Genomic DNA, 15147 nt, shown 5'->3' on the forward strand with positions numbered 1-15147 from the left:
TAAAGAGAATATCAAACCATCAGGACTTTGGCAGCAAGGCTTCACATATCAGCAAACCCACCTTCAAAATGGCTCAAAACAACTAAAACTAGTTTGTAGGATATTTATGTGAAAAATCCCGAACCAAAACAATTCTGTGAAGACGAGAGTGCCAAAATTCCTCCACGGTGTCATTAAAAAAAAAAAAAAAAGGGTGGCACGATTACTCAGTTGGGTTTAGGAGGAAATTACTTTTTCACATAGAGCCAAGGTTAGTCGGGCCAGCTTTTCTTCCCCCCACTAGAAAATGAAATCATCATTTGGAAACTACTTTTTGCTCCATTACAGATGGAGTCTACAGACGGTAACGGGGGGGGGACCACACTTTTTTTTTTTTTCTGAACAGTCCAGTAGTTTTAGGAAAAGAGGAAACTGGCACCAGAAGGGTCTAACACTGGTACACACACACTTGCATGCATCTACACACACAGTGATCACTGCTCTCACTTTCATCAGAGGGGTACGAGTCTGTCTTCTCACTGCAGCAGGCTTCTCCTTCTCATTGCTCTATTCCCCTCTCTTGCTTTGTTCACGCTGTGCTCTCCATCTGAAGCAGCGCCACACTGGAGCTTTAATGAGCAGGCTGAGAGAGCGAGCGCAACGCACAGATCTCCCGTCAGCCAAAGAAGAGCGCACAACTCTCAACGGCATAGGAGGCGACCAGACGAGCTGCTGATCTGCAGTCAGCTTAGAGGCAACTGAAGAAGCCAAATATCCTCTCTGTGCGAGGCGTAGGAAGAGGTCGTGAAGAGACTTCGGAGGCAAATCAGCTGAGAAAGGGAGAGAAGGAGGGGAGAAAAAAAGAGAGAGAAGACTACTCTGGTGTGGAAAGCTGACCTTCGGTGCACTCCAAAGAAGAAGAAGGATCGGCCATGGAGGAGACGCTCACCTGCAGTCGAAGCCCTTTCTCTCAGGTGTTTGGGCGCCAGGGTCAGCTGATGCAAGCCAGTAAGTGTTGATACACCGAACATTTTCAAATATTCTGCATTTTTGTTTGTTTTGAGATTTGCTGCATGCATGGTCTAAGTAGGCTTCTAGGTGATCTGGGTGTCACTTCTAATTAATTATTGTTCAAGGTAGATTATACCAAGTGGAAATGTTATGCAACGGAGGTATTTAGGGAGGCAACGGTTAAATCTGTCCCACTTTCTGCGAAAAGAAGCATCTTTTCTTCTCTCTCTCTTTTAAAAAAAATTTTTTTTAGAAGCTTTTGATGGATTCATCGCTCAGTTCTCCCAACGTTTAATCTTGTCATCATAAAGAACGCAGTTCCACTTCAGCCGTACGTGGTTTACTCACACGCTCGGGTTTTTTAAAAATATTTTCTGCTTCAGTTTCAGAGTAACGCAGAGTGACACGTTGATGTGTTGGCGCTGATAGGCTGTGAGAGAGATGTCAGGTGTGAACATGTGTGCGCTGGCGGACGGTGTGCTCACTTTCTTTCCGTCTGTGATCCTTTGATCTCAGCCTGGCTGCACAAGCCACAGGTCTGACATAAAAGCAAGAGGGGGAAAAAAAACAAGAATCACACAGTACATTAAATAGCGGAGTGCAATAGTACACCCGCATGGAGTAATCCTGCTAAATGTATCAACGGTGTTCTTAATGTTCGTACTTTGTGGAGCTGGGGAGGTTTGAAGTGTTTTTGTAGTTGACAGACGTTAAGATTAAGCTGCAGTAGCACTTAAAAAATATTACCGTGCAAAAGTATTCATAGGTTTTGATCTCTTTCACATTACAACCACCTTGAGATTTTATATGATGGAACACAAAGTGGCACATGTCTGTCTTATGTGAAGGAAAAGATTTACAATTAAACATTTGAGAAGTGTTGCTTTTCTTTGTATCCAGTCCCCCTTAATTAATTCCTTGTAGAACTCCCTTTTGGTGCAATTACAGCTGGAAGTCTTTTGGGATATTGCTCTACCAACTTTTCTCTCAGATTACATGACCGTGAACAGCAGTTTTTGTCAGTTCTCACCACACATTCCTGATTGTATTTAGACTTAGTTTGACTGGTCATGGCTGCTGTTGAGATTTGGTTTCCAGCATAAATCTTCAACTTTCTTTTACAAGGTTTCTTCCAGTGTTTCCATGATTTTAGCTTCTTCCACCTTCCCATGGACTATGGTTTGATACCAGTTTCATGTCTCTGCTGAAGAAATGCATCCATCTCAACATCATGGCGCTAGGGATTAGGGAAGATGGCGAGTGCAGGGTGTCTGGTAATGAGTATATTCTTCCATCTCTGTATGCTTTTAGGAATTGACTCAATCATTCTTTATATTATAAGTTTGAAAAAGGTTTCCTGGGGCCACTTTACTACAGTAAAATGCACCCCTAGCTGATCTAACGCCGAGTAATGTTGTGGTTCTTGGAGGTTCGCTGCAGATTTAAGTGATTACAAGCTTGTGTCTACTCAGCGAGTTCATCCGCTGCTGTGCGGAAATGTTTTCCCTTTTCTTAGTCCTACTGAAACACGTTTACAGTTTATTTATCAGACGGTGTCAAAATGAGCTAAATCCCTACTGCTTTTTCTTAACGCTCTCATCAATATTTAACGACCTTATTTCAGGTTGACGTTTAGGTTGCAGGAAAACGCAGGCCTTCATTTGGCCTTTCACACCGCCGTAAATGGAAAAGAAAATTGAACATCAGGCGTTGATCGCATGTCTTTGCTTTACTGTTTCTGTTTTACTTGATCACTTAAAATAAAATAATATATATTATGAGGCAAAATATTGGGTTTTGCATCAAGCACAAAACACCATGTGCACAATTTTTCAAAAGCGTTTATTTTCACAGAACTTAACGGAGTGCGCACGCTTTCAAATATTACAACCAAAGTTTGCAGGGACTTAAACATTCATGCTCTGGAGCATCTTCACAGAGTGAGGAGGATTTAAACTGAAACGCCACTCTCTGCTTCATGAAACTGGCATTACCATTGTATGTGTTGTGCTGAATTACAGTCGCTCCTGCGCTACCCCAACTTATCTATGCTCTTTGAAGCTTCTGCGGCACGGCTGCGATTTTATTTTTTTATTTTTTTGGGATGTGTGAGACGGGGAGGGGAGAGGAAGGAGAGCGGTGAGAAGAGGGGCAAAAAAAAAAAAGTGAGTGAGCTGCAAAGTGTTTGAATAAGAGATGGATGTTTTATTCTATTTTTAGCAGCTTTTTATGGTGTAACACAGTTGTTGAGAGACTAATCCACAACAGTGCTGAGCCACAACATTAAAAGTTAGAAGAGCAATTATTAGGGGGAGGTTTTTTTTATTTATTTTTTTCTAGATGGCTTTGGCTGTCACCCATGATTGAATCTGAAGCCCCTCACCCAGATGCAAAGTCCTCTTTGAGCCGCGGGGAGAAAATTCATTTAACGAGTGTTGCATACGCCTGAAGACCTGAATATTAACGTCCTTCTGGTGGTCTCCTGGCAGAACAAACTCTTGACTAAATTTTCCCTTTCTCATAAAACCTTATTCACGTGGCAGAGCCAGGTGCGTAATCCGGCTTCAATTCTCCAACTCCCCACCGGTGGTGTGATTTATTCCGCGTTCAGCGTTGTGATGCGCCATCAGAAATCCCTCAGCAGCTCCTGCTTGTTGGAGGAGCATTACCTTTGCTGGCTCCAAAGCAGTTGAAGAGCTCAATTAAAGTTAATTTCCCCAATGCCGCTTGTATATTTTTGCGAAGTCGATTCAGGGCAGGAGAAGAATGTTTTCTTACAGCAACGACTTGGTCTAAATTTGTCGTAATGTTGTAGAAATAACAGAGATTCGGTCTTCAAAGAAAACCGTCAACATGTCATTTTAAAAGCTAATTAAAGAGGAACCCCGTTTCTGCAATTGAAAAGAATCTCAATGCCTGGCTTTTTTTTTCATGGCTTACTTCATCTGTTGGCCCAAATTTTAGACATTAACCTTCTTTTAGCTTGAAAATAAATCGGCATGTAATGCGATTAATGTCGGTTACTAATTATCTTTCCCTCGCGGTGCTTTTCCGTTTCTGTATCTTTGTGTTTTGGTTGTGTGAAGCTGGTGGAAACAATTACATAAATTGCTTTCAATTATTTTTGTCTTTCCATATTCTAAAATAACTTGTCATAATGCTTTGGCTCAAAGGACACAGAAGCAGATAAACTGGGAATATGAAACAAGTCCTGCCTGTAGTTGAACAAGTTTTGGCTCCTGAAAAATTACCATTTCTTTGACACTAAAGTTGATTCAAAGAGTTTAATTGCATTTCCTTTTATTTTTTAATTTTTTTAGATATTTTTGTTGAGATGGATAAAACGATAAATATCAGTAAATTTTGGCCCAAAATCTTTTTACATTTCGACATGATAGAAACCCAAAAGTACACAATATAATCAAATGAAAGAATTATTGATCTCACCTGAAGAAAGCTTTCTTAGTTGGGGAGTGTGGATGATCATGTTTAACTGTACAAGAAGCTTCTCATACTCATACATCTTTGATAATTTAAAATTGGTGCATTCTCTTATAAACATTCTCAGATTCAAAAATCGGAGGAACTAATAATACAAGTTTTGTTTAAAAGACATAAACTCTGTTTCCTCAAATGTCCTCTCGATAGCTTAGCAAGCTGCTGGTGAACCGGCGCTCAGGAAGGGGTGAGCAAGATTTGAAGTTTTAATGCATGACCACTGCAGGTGTTGGACATATTTTGGTCTTCTTTGAAGTGATTAATTCCTCTCCTTCTGCCACTTATGTTATGGTTCCAGCAAACTCGCTCAGATTCCTCACACCTCCTTACCCGGTGGGCTTTCCTGTAGTTAGAGATTAGCTTCACGCTGCTGGTGTTGCTAATCATGTGGAAGAAGTCACGTTGCAGAAACTTTGCTGTTGGACTGCATACTCAATCTGGTTCCCGTTATCGCTTTTTCTATTTATATGATTCACATTTTTAGTTATTTTAATTTTTTTTCCCCAAGGGGTAAGTTTTCAATGGAATCAGTTGATTGTGATAACTATTTTTTTTTCTCACCCATCTTACTTAAAAACTGATGTGCATTAAACTCACATTTTGCATATTATTTAGACAAATTCAGTTTTGTGAGAAAACATGATGATTCACACGACTAAGAATCTTTAACTTTGAGATTATAATACTTGATTAATTTCCAAAAATGACAGTTTTAGTGATTACTTTCATGGTTAGGAGACTTTTGACTTGGTGAAACATTGCAAAATAATCATAAATAAATAAATCTTTTTCTCCATGTTTGGAGTCAGCTTAGTTGATTAGAAAGCAGTAAAATAGTTAGGCAACATCCTCAGACATGCATTTTGTCTAAGCCTCTGATTGACAAGTTAGACAAGGATGAATGCAGATCATCCATCTGCACCAGTTGGCTGAGTTATCTTCACATGAGGTAAAGAAGAAGAAAAAAAAAACATTGCACTTGTATCAGAAATTTAATCCAATCAAAATCCGACGAATTAGAAAGCTGCTCGTTGCGTCCAACCAGCCATAGTTAAAAACCTTGAAGTCTTGCAAACGTTTGTATCAGGATGTTTGCCAAGAATGTGTGAGGAAAGCTACTTTTATTGTCATCCTCTGACAGAAAAAAAAAAAAAAGTCCCTGAAGTTCATTTCTATGGCGCACCTGGCACGGTCTGAGAATTTAACGTGTCACCCTTTCCCTTTAAGATCTTAGAATTGGACAACTCGAGTTTCTATTAACCTTCAGATGAATGAGCAAGCTGCGAAAGGAAACCCGACCGAGGAGTCGGGCGGGCAGCCCCTCTTATGCCTCATCCCGTTTCTATCTCCCACCGAGCTGTTTTTCTAATATAAGGTTTGGATGTTTGCTCAGCCTGTCACACACGGGGGTCATTCTGAATACAAATTACACGTGTTTAAAATTGTTATGGAGATTTCTGTCTCAATGCCTCCTCCCAGGAGGGAGCATTGGCGGGAGGCTGGGTTCAGTGAGGCAGGAAATAAGCTTACAGATTTTATCTTCGGGACGACGGAGGCCATAAAAGAGATGTTTGACAGTGTGGAGATGTGATGTTGCAGGTGTAGAAATTTCTTTGCTATAATTGCAGCTTAGCCTACCTTGCTGTGCAGATATAACTTTTCATGCACTCATCTGCAGTTTTTCAACGTGCAGCTTCTACAACCATCAATGAAGTCTGCATCAGTATTTAACAGCAAAATCTTATCTTGGCTATTTTATTTTTCAGTCTACATCCATAACTAGACAGACTTTGTGCATTATGACTACTGTAGCTAAACTACAAAATAATGCAGTTTAATTGCTATAGCTTTCAATAACGGCAAATTTCAAAAGTTATGCAGTCAGTTATCAGAATTGCTTTATACTGTAATTATTTTTTTATAGCCTAGATTTTGTTCTTTAACTCTGGTAGCCTTAACATCAGTGCAACATATTTGCAATATGTCAGCTGATTTTGTACTTACACTGAGGTTTAAGCTCCTGCAAATCCACTAAACTCTAAAACATGACACTAGTTTTGTTTTGTTTTGTTTTGTTTGTTTTTTTACTTGACATTTATTCAGCAGTCGTCTGGCTACATGAATATGTAATCAAAGGTAAACTGAGGAAATGGTGCAAAATATTGAAAACAAAGTCTGATGATGCAGTAAATGTATATTAATGTCTGTGGAGCTCTTACTGATTCTCAAGTAAGATATTCTAGTCTACAGAAATGTGAAAATGCATCTAACCGTTTGGCCTGTAGTGAAAGATAATTGGAGAATATTAAGTCTGTACTGTAATTAGTACCTGTTAGGGGTGTGTGTTCTTTGGAATTACTTAAGGAATCAGAATCTGCCTTTATTGTCGTCGTACAAATGCACAATGAAATTTGTTTCAGTGCAGCCCATCCAGCGTAGACGGGTGCCTCAGTCTGCAGCCATAAAAGGTTTCGCCCTAGCTGTGTTTTTGCATTGCACGACATGACGGCAAGGAGCAAAACCTTTTGGTGTTGGACCACAATCTAAATCTCGTTGTAGTTTACAAGATAATAATGATCACAGAAAAGTTTAATCTGGACTCAAATGCATTAGACATGACAGGGTAACTGAACAAACACAAAGCAATAGGCTGGAAATGTCTTGCAACGAAAACAATGTAATGATATTGTTGAGGATTTTGACCTCTGTTGCTGGATTTTCTTAACTGATCACTATAGGGCTTCGGTCAGAAAGCACGCTGGTCATCATGGTGTTTAAATGGTTTACTAAAGAATTACTGACAGGACGGTGCAAATAAATTGAAGCAGTTTCTGAAAATACAATAATACAACAGATTCAAATTACCATTTAAAATTGACATCCGTGAGCAAACAAACCTTAAATATCAGCATTAATTCCCTTTCTAAAGCACTGTTTAAATTTGAATGATGCAGAATAGCAGAGGAATTGATCCATTTCCAACTGCCCAAATCTCAAGACCAACAGTCAAATACAAAGATAGTTTCAACACTAAATCACAACCATTGAGAGCAAAACAGAAATTCAAAAACTATAGAACACACACTTGTAACCAAGAAGTTACAAGTTGTCAGAAGTGACAACCAACATCCATCCATTCATGACACATGACTAACACCACAACTTACATCGTCAATGACTGCGGCACCAGTCTCAACAGTAAACGGCAAACGGATCAACTGAACGGCAAGAAGAAATAAACTGAACAAACCTCCTTCCAATAAAAGGAACCACTTCAAAATAAAAGCATAGACATTAGTCATTGAATTACTTGAATTAATAACAGATATCAATATGTTAAATTAAAGATGGCAACGAGGGGGAAACTTGTCAAAGAATAACTGCAATGTTGGACCTTCCTGTAACCACGTAATAGTAATTTCCTCTGAGTTTTGTATTGGATTTATCCTTTGACCTAAGCAAACATCTGTATGGCTCAGCGATGTTCTGCTTCCAGAAGAGCTAATGAGTGTGAGTTTTGAGATTGCATATCTGTGGGCGAAATAAAACAGACAAACCGCATTTTATGAGATTCGTTAGTGTCGGTGCTGCTTTGAAGTGACTGATATCCGATTCAATTCACAGATTTCAGCTTTTTTGATGTTTGAAGCACAGTTTAAATTTCATTAAGGCCTTAGAAGTGAGGCTCCATTTTGTTTTTGAAGTCCATCCTACTTTTAAAAGCCAGCCCTGCAGGAATGAGGATACAGAGGGGAAGCTGAATATTAATGTTTGTTACGGTGTTATAGTGAATTGCCCAAAAGTCTGCGGAAGGCAACCCTTCACAGATTTCTGGGGACGTTGGTATGAAATATTGCATCTTTTAGTTTTGTTGATTAAGGAAGTCAAGTAACTGTATTTATGGTGAGAACTGCTTTAAATTCAATAAATGAGTATTTTAAATACAGGGCATACGTTGGAGAAACTTCCAGCATCGTGATCTGCATTCCTGCTGTAAGAAAAGAAGGTCCTTCCATCAAAACGCCATACGACATCGTGGCTTGATTTCTGTTGACATCAGTGGCCGCCTTGTGTACAAAACTCGCCGGCTCTCTGTTGGTCTCTTCTGATTATTCTGTCGGCCTGTGGTGTTGCGCAGCAGCAGACCACAAACTGCCAGGACTAGATGTTAACTAGCAGGCAGGGAGTCACATCTGCTGGGGCATGTACTGAGAATTTGTTCAAACATACATGTTATGCCTGTTTTCTTTAACCTTTTAAGCTGTTCTCCTTGAAGTCACCCTTCACGTCAGACATTACTGGCGTGTCTATGGAAAATTTTTTACAAGTTAAAGCTTGTTAACTTGCATATTTGTATGCAATTCTTTTAAAAGTTGTAGTCCAAAAGTAAAGGGTGCAACAGAGAGCTTTCCATCTTCTTTTTTTTTTTGTATCAAAAAGAACGTAAAACCTCCAGTCTGTCTGATTAGTAATTCAGAGTCAAGCACCAAACATCACCACTGGCCTTCATGGTGTTTCATCAGTTTCTGTAGTTAAATTGCAAGGGCTTCTTGTTTAGCTCCATTAATCTTCAACAGCAGGTGAATGATGCTACAGGAGTTTCACAATTCCTCTGCCAGTCACGTCAATCCTCGTCCTTTTCCTTCAAATCCTCACTTCAGGCGCCTTTGCTCTACATTCCAGATGATCCAGCTCTGCTGAGCTTCCCTCTGCGAGACGAGGGATCGACGAGGAGTGATAAAGAGTTAGTCTTTAAATCTGTACACACACACACGATTACAAGGCAAAGTATAAAGAGTTTGAAGTAAAGCAATCACCCCAACAGTGGTATCTGGAACACGAGGTGGAGAGCTTTGTACAGTGGCACCAAAATCCTACAAATCCCCACAGGTTATTTGATTTATTGAGAAAATTGCGTAGGTCTTTCAGCCATTATACTTGCAACTATATAACATAATGTATATTTATCAAATAATGCATTAAACATGGATTAATCATTATATAATGTCAGTAGGAATCTTCCAGCAAATGCTGTCGTAAAGTTTAGTGGAATGTTTATTTTTCTGTAGAAGCTCAACACCTTCTGCTGTAATTATCTTAGAGGTCTCACTGCCTCAGGGAGTTATCTCACTCCAGCTGAGGCGTTATGTTGGCACAGCACAGCAGGCCAAAAAGTCACACAAAGCTGACTGAAGCCTCGCATAAAGTAATAAAGCTGTTCATTAACCTGGTTGGTAAGATTCATCTATAAGGCTGAGGACACCATTTTATCAGAAGAATTTCCAAATGGTATTATTTCGTCATAATTAATTTGACTTCAGCTAACTGAAGTTTGCTCGATATACATTTAGCTGTTTCACAACACAAACCGCACTAAGCCAGTGTTCTTCATTGTCTTGTCACAGAAATGCTGTAATGTTGTTTTTCTTTTCCTGATGTCGGCCATCTTTAATGAAAATTAATTCCCCTCGTTGCTTATAGCACAGAAATTTCTACCTCAAATATTGGTCTTTTTCCAGCCATTGATTACATCCTTAATAACTACTTAATGCAATGTTTTTCTTCCAGTGGTGGGCATCTTATGTGTGACTGTTTGCAACCCTTATGTGATTGCTAAGCTAGCCAAAGGTGCTCTGGGCACATTACAGTTTCAGGGCTGTCAGTCATAGTTAATTTGAAGATATTGAATATCATCTTTGACAGAATTGTACTCGACTGTTTGAAGTTTATTGGACTGTAAGTTATTAGACTTTGAGTACTGATTGCTTCATCTTTATGAAGACCCATTTTGTGAAATTGCTTTATATTGCTACACTTCACTGATTATAATTATTAGTTTATCGGCTGTGTGCTGCTACAGCAACAGCAACTGCTACTGAAACACTGCAACGATTGTCTAATAAAAATATTACATGCATCACTCTGCAAATGCTGTCTATGCTAATGAAGATATACTTTCTGACAGATTCAAATGGAAGTGAAACTGACAGCATGACCTACTTTCTGTTTATTTTTGCTAATTATTTGACTACCTAGGTGGCAAATTGAAATCTTCAGATCTTGTCCTTTTGATTTAGAAACATATCGGACCAGGGAATACATGCCAAGACAGGATGTAGTCACTTTAATTTCATTTTTGTGAGAAATATTCAGTTACTGCATTATATCCTCAAATTTACACTATAATTCTACTGCTGTTTATGTTTCAAAGTGTACCAGAGTTCTGAAGAGGACTATTTGCATTTTTTTTTCTTTGTTCTGATGTCCCCTTATGACTGCAATACAGATCTGAAGTCTAATAAATCTTTGTGAATATCTCCTGCAGGGGAAATTTATGAAGATCTTCAGGGTTCTTTCTTCAAAACCTTAAAGTATAATTAACATTTATTTCTTGTGCTTTCTGAGCTTCAGTTTTCCTTTTAAATTCTCAAAGTGAAATTTGCCACTGAGCACACCAGTCTGCTCTTACTCTGGTCCATTTTCACATATTGTGTGTTCTGCATACTTCGATTGTAACAAGTGGTTATTTGAGCTTCTGTTCCCTCTTTATCATCTGGTATGAGCATGGTGATTGTCCTGACTTTTGACTTCGGGATTTTTTTTTTTTTTGTCCAAACAACTTTTGCTTGGAGCGTTCTTTGTAAACTCGAGGGATGATTGTAAAGTCCCATCAAACTCGTAGTTTCTGAAACATTCAGAACAACCAGTAGCAACCATTACTTAAAAATGACTTGAAACCCCCTTTTTTTCTATTCCAATGCTTGGAACTTCATTTAATTATTTTCACCATGACTAAATGCTGCCATGTTATGTGGTGGAGCCACAGAGTTGCTGCAGTTAGTGTTTCATATGTAAGATCATTGTTACCCACAATGCACTACACTGATTAAAAGGGAATCTAATGCTAATGGGTGGTTAGGTTTATGTTGGAGTATGGATGGAGTTATTTTGGCATCAAAAACATCTACTAAGGTATTGGATATTAACTTTCCAACTAATGTCTGTAAACACTTCAAAACCAGACTTCAAAAATACATAATTAGAGTATCCATTTACTATGGTTCGGTTATGGGAGAGCTGCAGTTAGAGTATTGTGATTAAAAAAAGAAAAAAAAAATCCTGAAGATTCTCGGCTGCTTCAGGCTACCGTATACTGTAAATAAAATTTTTATGAAGTAATTACGATGTCAGGCATTTAAGAGGTGCTGCCTCAGTTTGGGCTCTCTGGAGCTGGAGTAAAGCTAACGAGCAGCCTTTAAATTGGATGGAAAAAATATGTAAATATGAGCAGTTAAAAAAAAAGCATTAAAATATATCAATAATTACATCTGCACATCAATAAGAAGGTATGAATCTGGCTCCTGATTTTATGCCATTATGGCTGGTTAGATTGGTTGTTAAATTTCTGACCAATTCTGTTTTGCTTTATGTGTGGAAATTTATGAACCCTTCAATATGTGGATAATACAAGAGGAAATATCTCATTCATTATGCTGGCAACATTGTAATTAATTGACACTAGATAAAAATGTAGTAATTAAAATTACTTTGCCTTCAGACTTTTTTTTTTAAACTGCTCTGAAATGTCAACCAGGTTACAAACAATGCACCAGCTCTTGAAAATAGAGTTCAAACAAAACCTAAACAAGAAGCTTGAACTAAAATGCAGGTAATTTCAAAGCTAACCAGGCAGCAAGCAAAGTCTCTTAGCTCAAATAAAGATTGACAATACAGCAGCCAAGTCAAAAGTTTTCAAAACACCCAACGAAGATGCAATCTGCTCACAAACACAGCTGTTTGGAAGTCAGCATTTTAATAAGGAGGCCTCTTCTGGGATTGGCCGAACCGACTGCTGATGATCCAGTTAATAATGTGGAGGATGAGACTCTGAACAGGAAGAGCCAATCTGGGTGGGATCTGCACCTAATCCCCCAGCAGAGCAAGCAGGCAGGAAGCTCCAACTGTACCAACACTTGAAACATAAACAGAATTTAAAGAAGGGGGGGAAAAAATCAGAAAAGGCTGTAGCAATATGCACCAAGTCATGTAACCAGTGTTTTCTTTCAGCACCACTGGCTGAGATTTGTCTCCTGAGCAAGACCAGCAAAACATACTCGACTCACATGTCTACCAAAGTGTATCCGAAACGTAAAAATAATGGGCTGATGGATGGCATGGAGATGTGTAGATTTGGCCGCGGTGTGCACATTTTGTTAGATTTCCTGAGACATAAAAATAAAAACACAGTTGGACTATGCTGTGTTTCTTGAAGTTTTAACATTTTTAAAAGGACTTGCATTTTGCAGTTTAATAACAGCCCAAATTAAAGTCAGATGAAACCAACCAATCAGTGTAAACTTTTACTCCTCACCCTGGCAGATGATTTTCTTTTGTATATGTCTTGTGACAGCAGCTTCCAACCTCGAGGCGACATCAGCTAAATGTAAGAGAGAATTGTCTTGTCAGGTGTTAATCAGACTCTGCCCTCTTGTTCACATGAATTAATAGCATCACTTTAACATTTGCCAGTGTTTTTTTTAAAGCATAAAATAGAAGGTTTTCTTAAACTTTGAACAACATTTTAAAAACTTTTTTTTCGATTCAGGTGCAGGCAATTACTTATTTTTCAAGTATACAATTAAGATCAATGTGAAAGGAAAAATGGTATGCACAAGTAAATCTGCAAAATATGTTACATTTGAATTGCAAAACTCAGACATCAATGCATCAACACCCACCCAAGTCAAAAGTTGTAATGGCAAATCCTCTTGCTCAAATAGTTTATAAAGCATAGTTATATGGACATTTTACAGTGTCTCCTTTCAGTGGCTTGGAAGAGCGAAACTGGCACCAAGTGATTTTTACATCTTTGATTCATATCCCTAGCAATTAGCTGCCATGCCTTTATAGCAAAACATGGCTGACCAAAGTGCGGTGCAGCATGGATATAACTCAGTAGCCACAGAATAATTACAAAGCACAAAAAAACACTATCGAAAACAATAATTCACGCAATGTCAATTTAACCACAGACTTAAAAGGCAATGAATTAAAATGGGTTTTCAACTGGGATTTAAAAGTCTCCTCTGCAGTAGCTTTCCTAATTTGCACAGACAGATCATTCCAGGGTTTCGGCTGTGAAGGAATAATCTCCCCTAAGTTTCAGCCGGCACCAGAAAAACTTTTTGAAACAATCAAAAATTACTAAAAAGTAACTAATTTTAAGCCTTCCACAACTGAATACCACCCAGCATATATTGTGTTATCCTTTTTCCTCGGCTTTTGAGAGGTTTCTTTCCTTAAATCCAAGATTTCTAGTCTAGTATAATCTTATTTCCAATGGAGACAATTTGTAGATGAAGAGATTATACTTTAACAAAGCTCAGTCATGTTTCCTGGAACGATGAGTTTTGAAGCAGAAATCCATCCTTAATTCTGTGTTGCAAAAAAAAAAAAGGCAACCCCACATGCAGGGAAGAGATTAGTTTTAAAAACATCTTTTATTTGTCTAACAATTTATTCTGTCTGCACCGTAAGAAGTTCAGGAGGGTGGAAACTACACCATCATCCGTATATGGAAGTGCTTCCTGTTGTAGAGGGTATTTTTTAAAATTACTTATTGGCGTTAAAAGAAAACGATGAAAAAAATAGTATTTTATTTGTTTCACGTTTTTAAAAATCTTCTACAATGTGATGATGCATGCAGTTCAATTTGTATTCTACTTTAGAAATAAGATTGGGGAAAACAAATCAGCTTCTCCATGTAGGGAAACAAGGCTGCACCGCTGAGTAAACCTGTCATAGCGTTTCCAATGTTTAACTTATGGGATCCACACCTAGGGATCAACGATAACAAACACATGAACGTCTCTTTTTGAAATGAGTGCAGGCAAAGATGTGCCTCTAGATGCCTGTCCTAGATCCAAACTTTGACAGTGAAAAGAAGCAGCAAAAGCAGTTTTTTTTTTTTTTTTTTTTTTACTTCAGTGATGGGTTTTGAAGAGGCACACGCTCAGACCACCCACTCTCACTATGAAGAGGCTTTTCAAATACACGCAGTTCACATAACTCGGTTTATTCACTCTTAGGTTTTGCGTCAGGATGTGTGTGTACTCAAAGTCTTCCTGTTTCGGCAAGTAAGGCTTTGTGTCGGCTGCGACCAAAATCAAAAACAATCAGAGCCTTCAAAGCAGCAGACGTGATGATTTTTTTTTTATTTTTTCTTTCAACTCGACAGAGCCTTATGTTTGTTTACGAGGCCAGATTACCAGAAGATGATCTTACACGACGAACACAAAAAAAATAATTTGTTTGGTGTTTTTCTTGCCTATGCCTTTTGAATCAGATTCTGTTTCTGATTATTCTGCTCTGTTATCTCTCTTGCTGACATGGAGAGTGAAATAGAGCCAGTGTAATCCATTCAACCAGCTGAGAACGTCGTTTCAAGCAGAGCACAGAAAACACGAGAACGAGGACAGAAAGATGAAGAAACCTCATGGAAATCTGAACAGAGAAAATGGGGGGTGGGGGGGATTCGAGGGAGGATGCGTTTTGTGCTGGAGGGGAAAAAAAATTTGGTTGGGGAGGGGGAAGAAAAAAAAAAGTGAACCACTGCCAGATTTCTCTATCAAACATACACTCACACACATAAATACACCC

General features: G+C 38.6%; 1 protein-coding gene across 3 annotated transcripts in view; it reads left to right on the forward strand.

Annotated features, from left to right (window-relative positions):
• The first annotated feature begins 457 nt into the window (after nucleotides 1-457).
• Nucleotides 458-15147, forward strand: part of LOC103467993 (kazrin) — a 166770-nt gene continuing 152080 nt past the window's right edge. The window contains exon 1 of one of the 3 annotated variants that reach the window (XM_017305778.1): nucleotides 458-987. In XM_017305778.1, the coding sequence (XP_017161267.1) occupies nucleotides 912-987 (76 nt within the window). In that variant the 5' untranslated portion in view covers nucleotides 458-911. The remainder of the gene's footprint in view (nucleotides 988-15147) is intronic. The other 2 variants (XM_008414774.2, XM_017305779.1) reach the window with 2 other exon arrangements.

The sequence above is a fragment of the Poecilia reticulata genome, linkage group LG7, assembly GCF_000633615.1.
Source record: "Poecilia reticulata strain Guanapo linkage group LG7, Guppy_female_1.0+MT, whole genome shotgun sequence".
In the NCBI taxonomy this organism is placed as follows: Eukaryota; Metazoa; Chordata; class Actinopteri; order Cyprinodontiformes; family Poeciliidae; genus Poecilia; species Poecilia reticulata.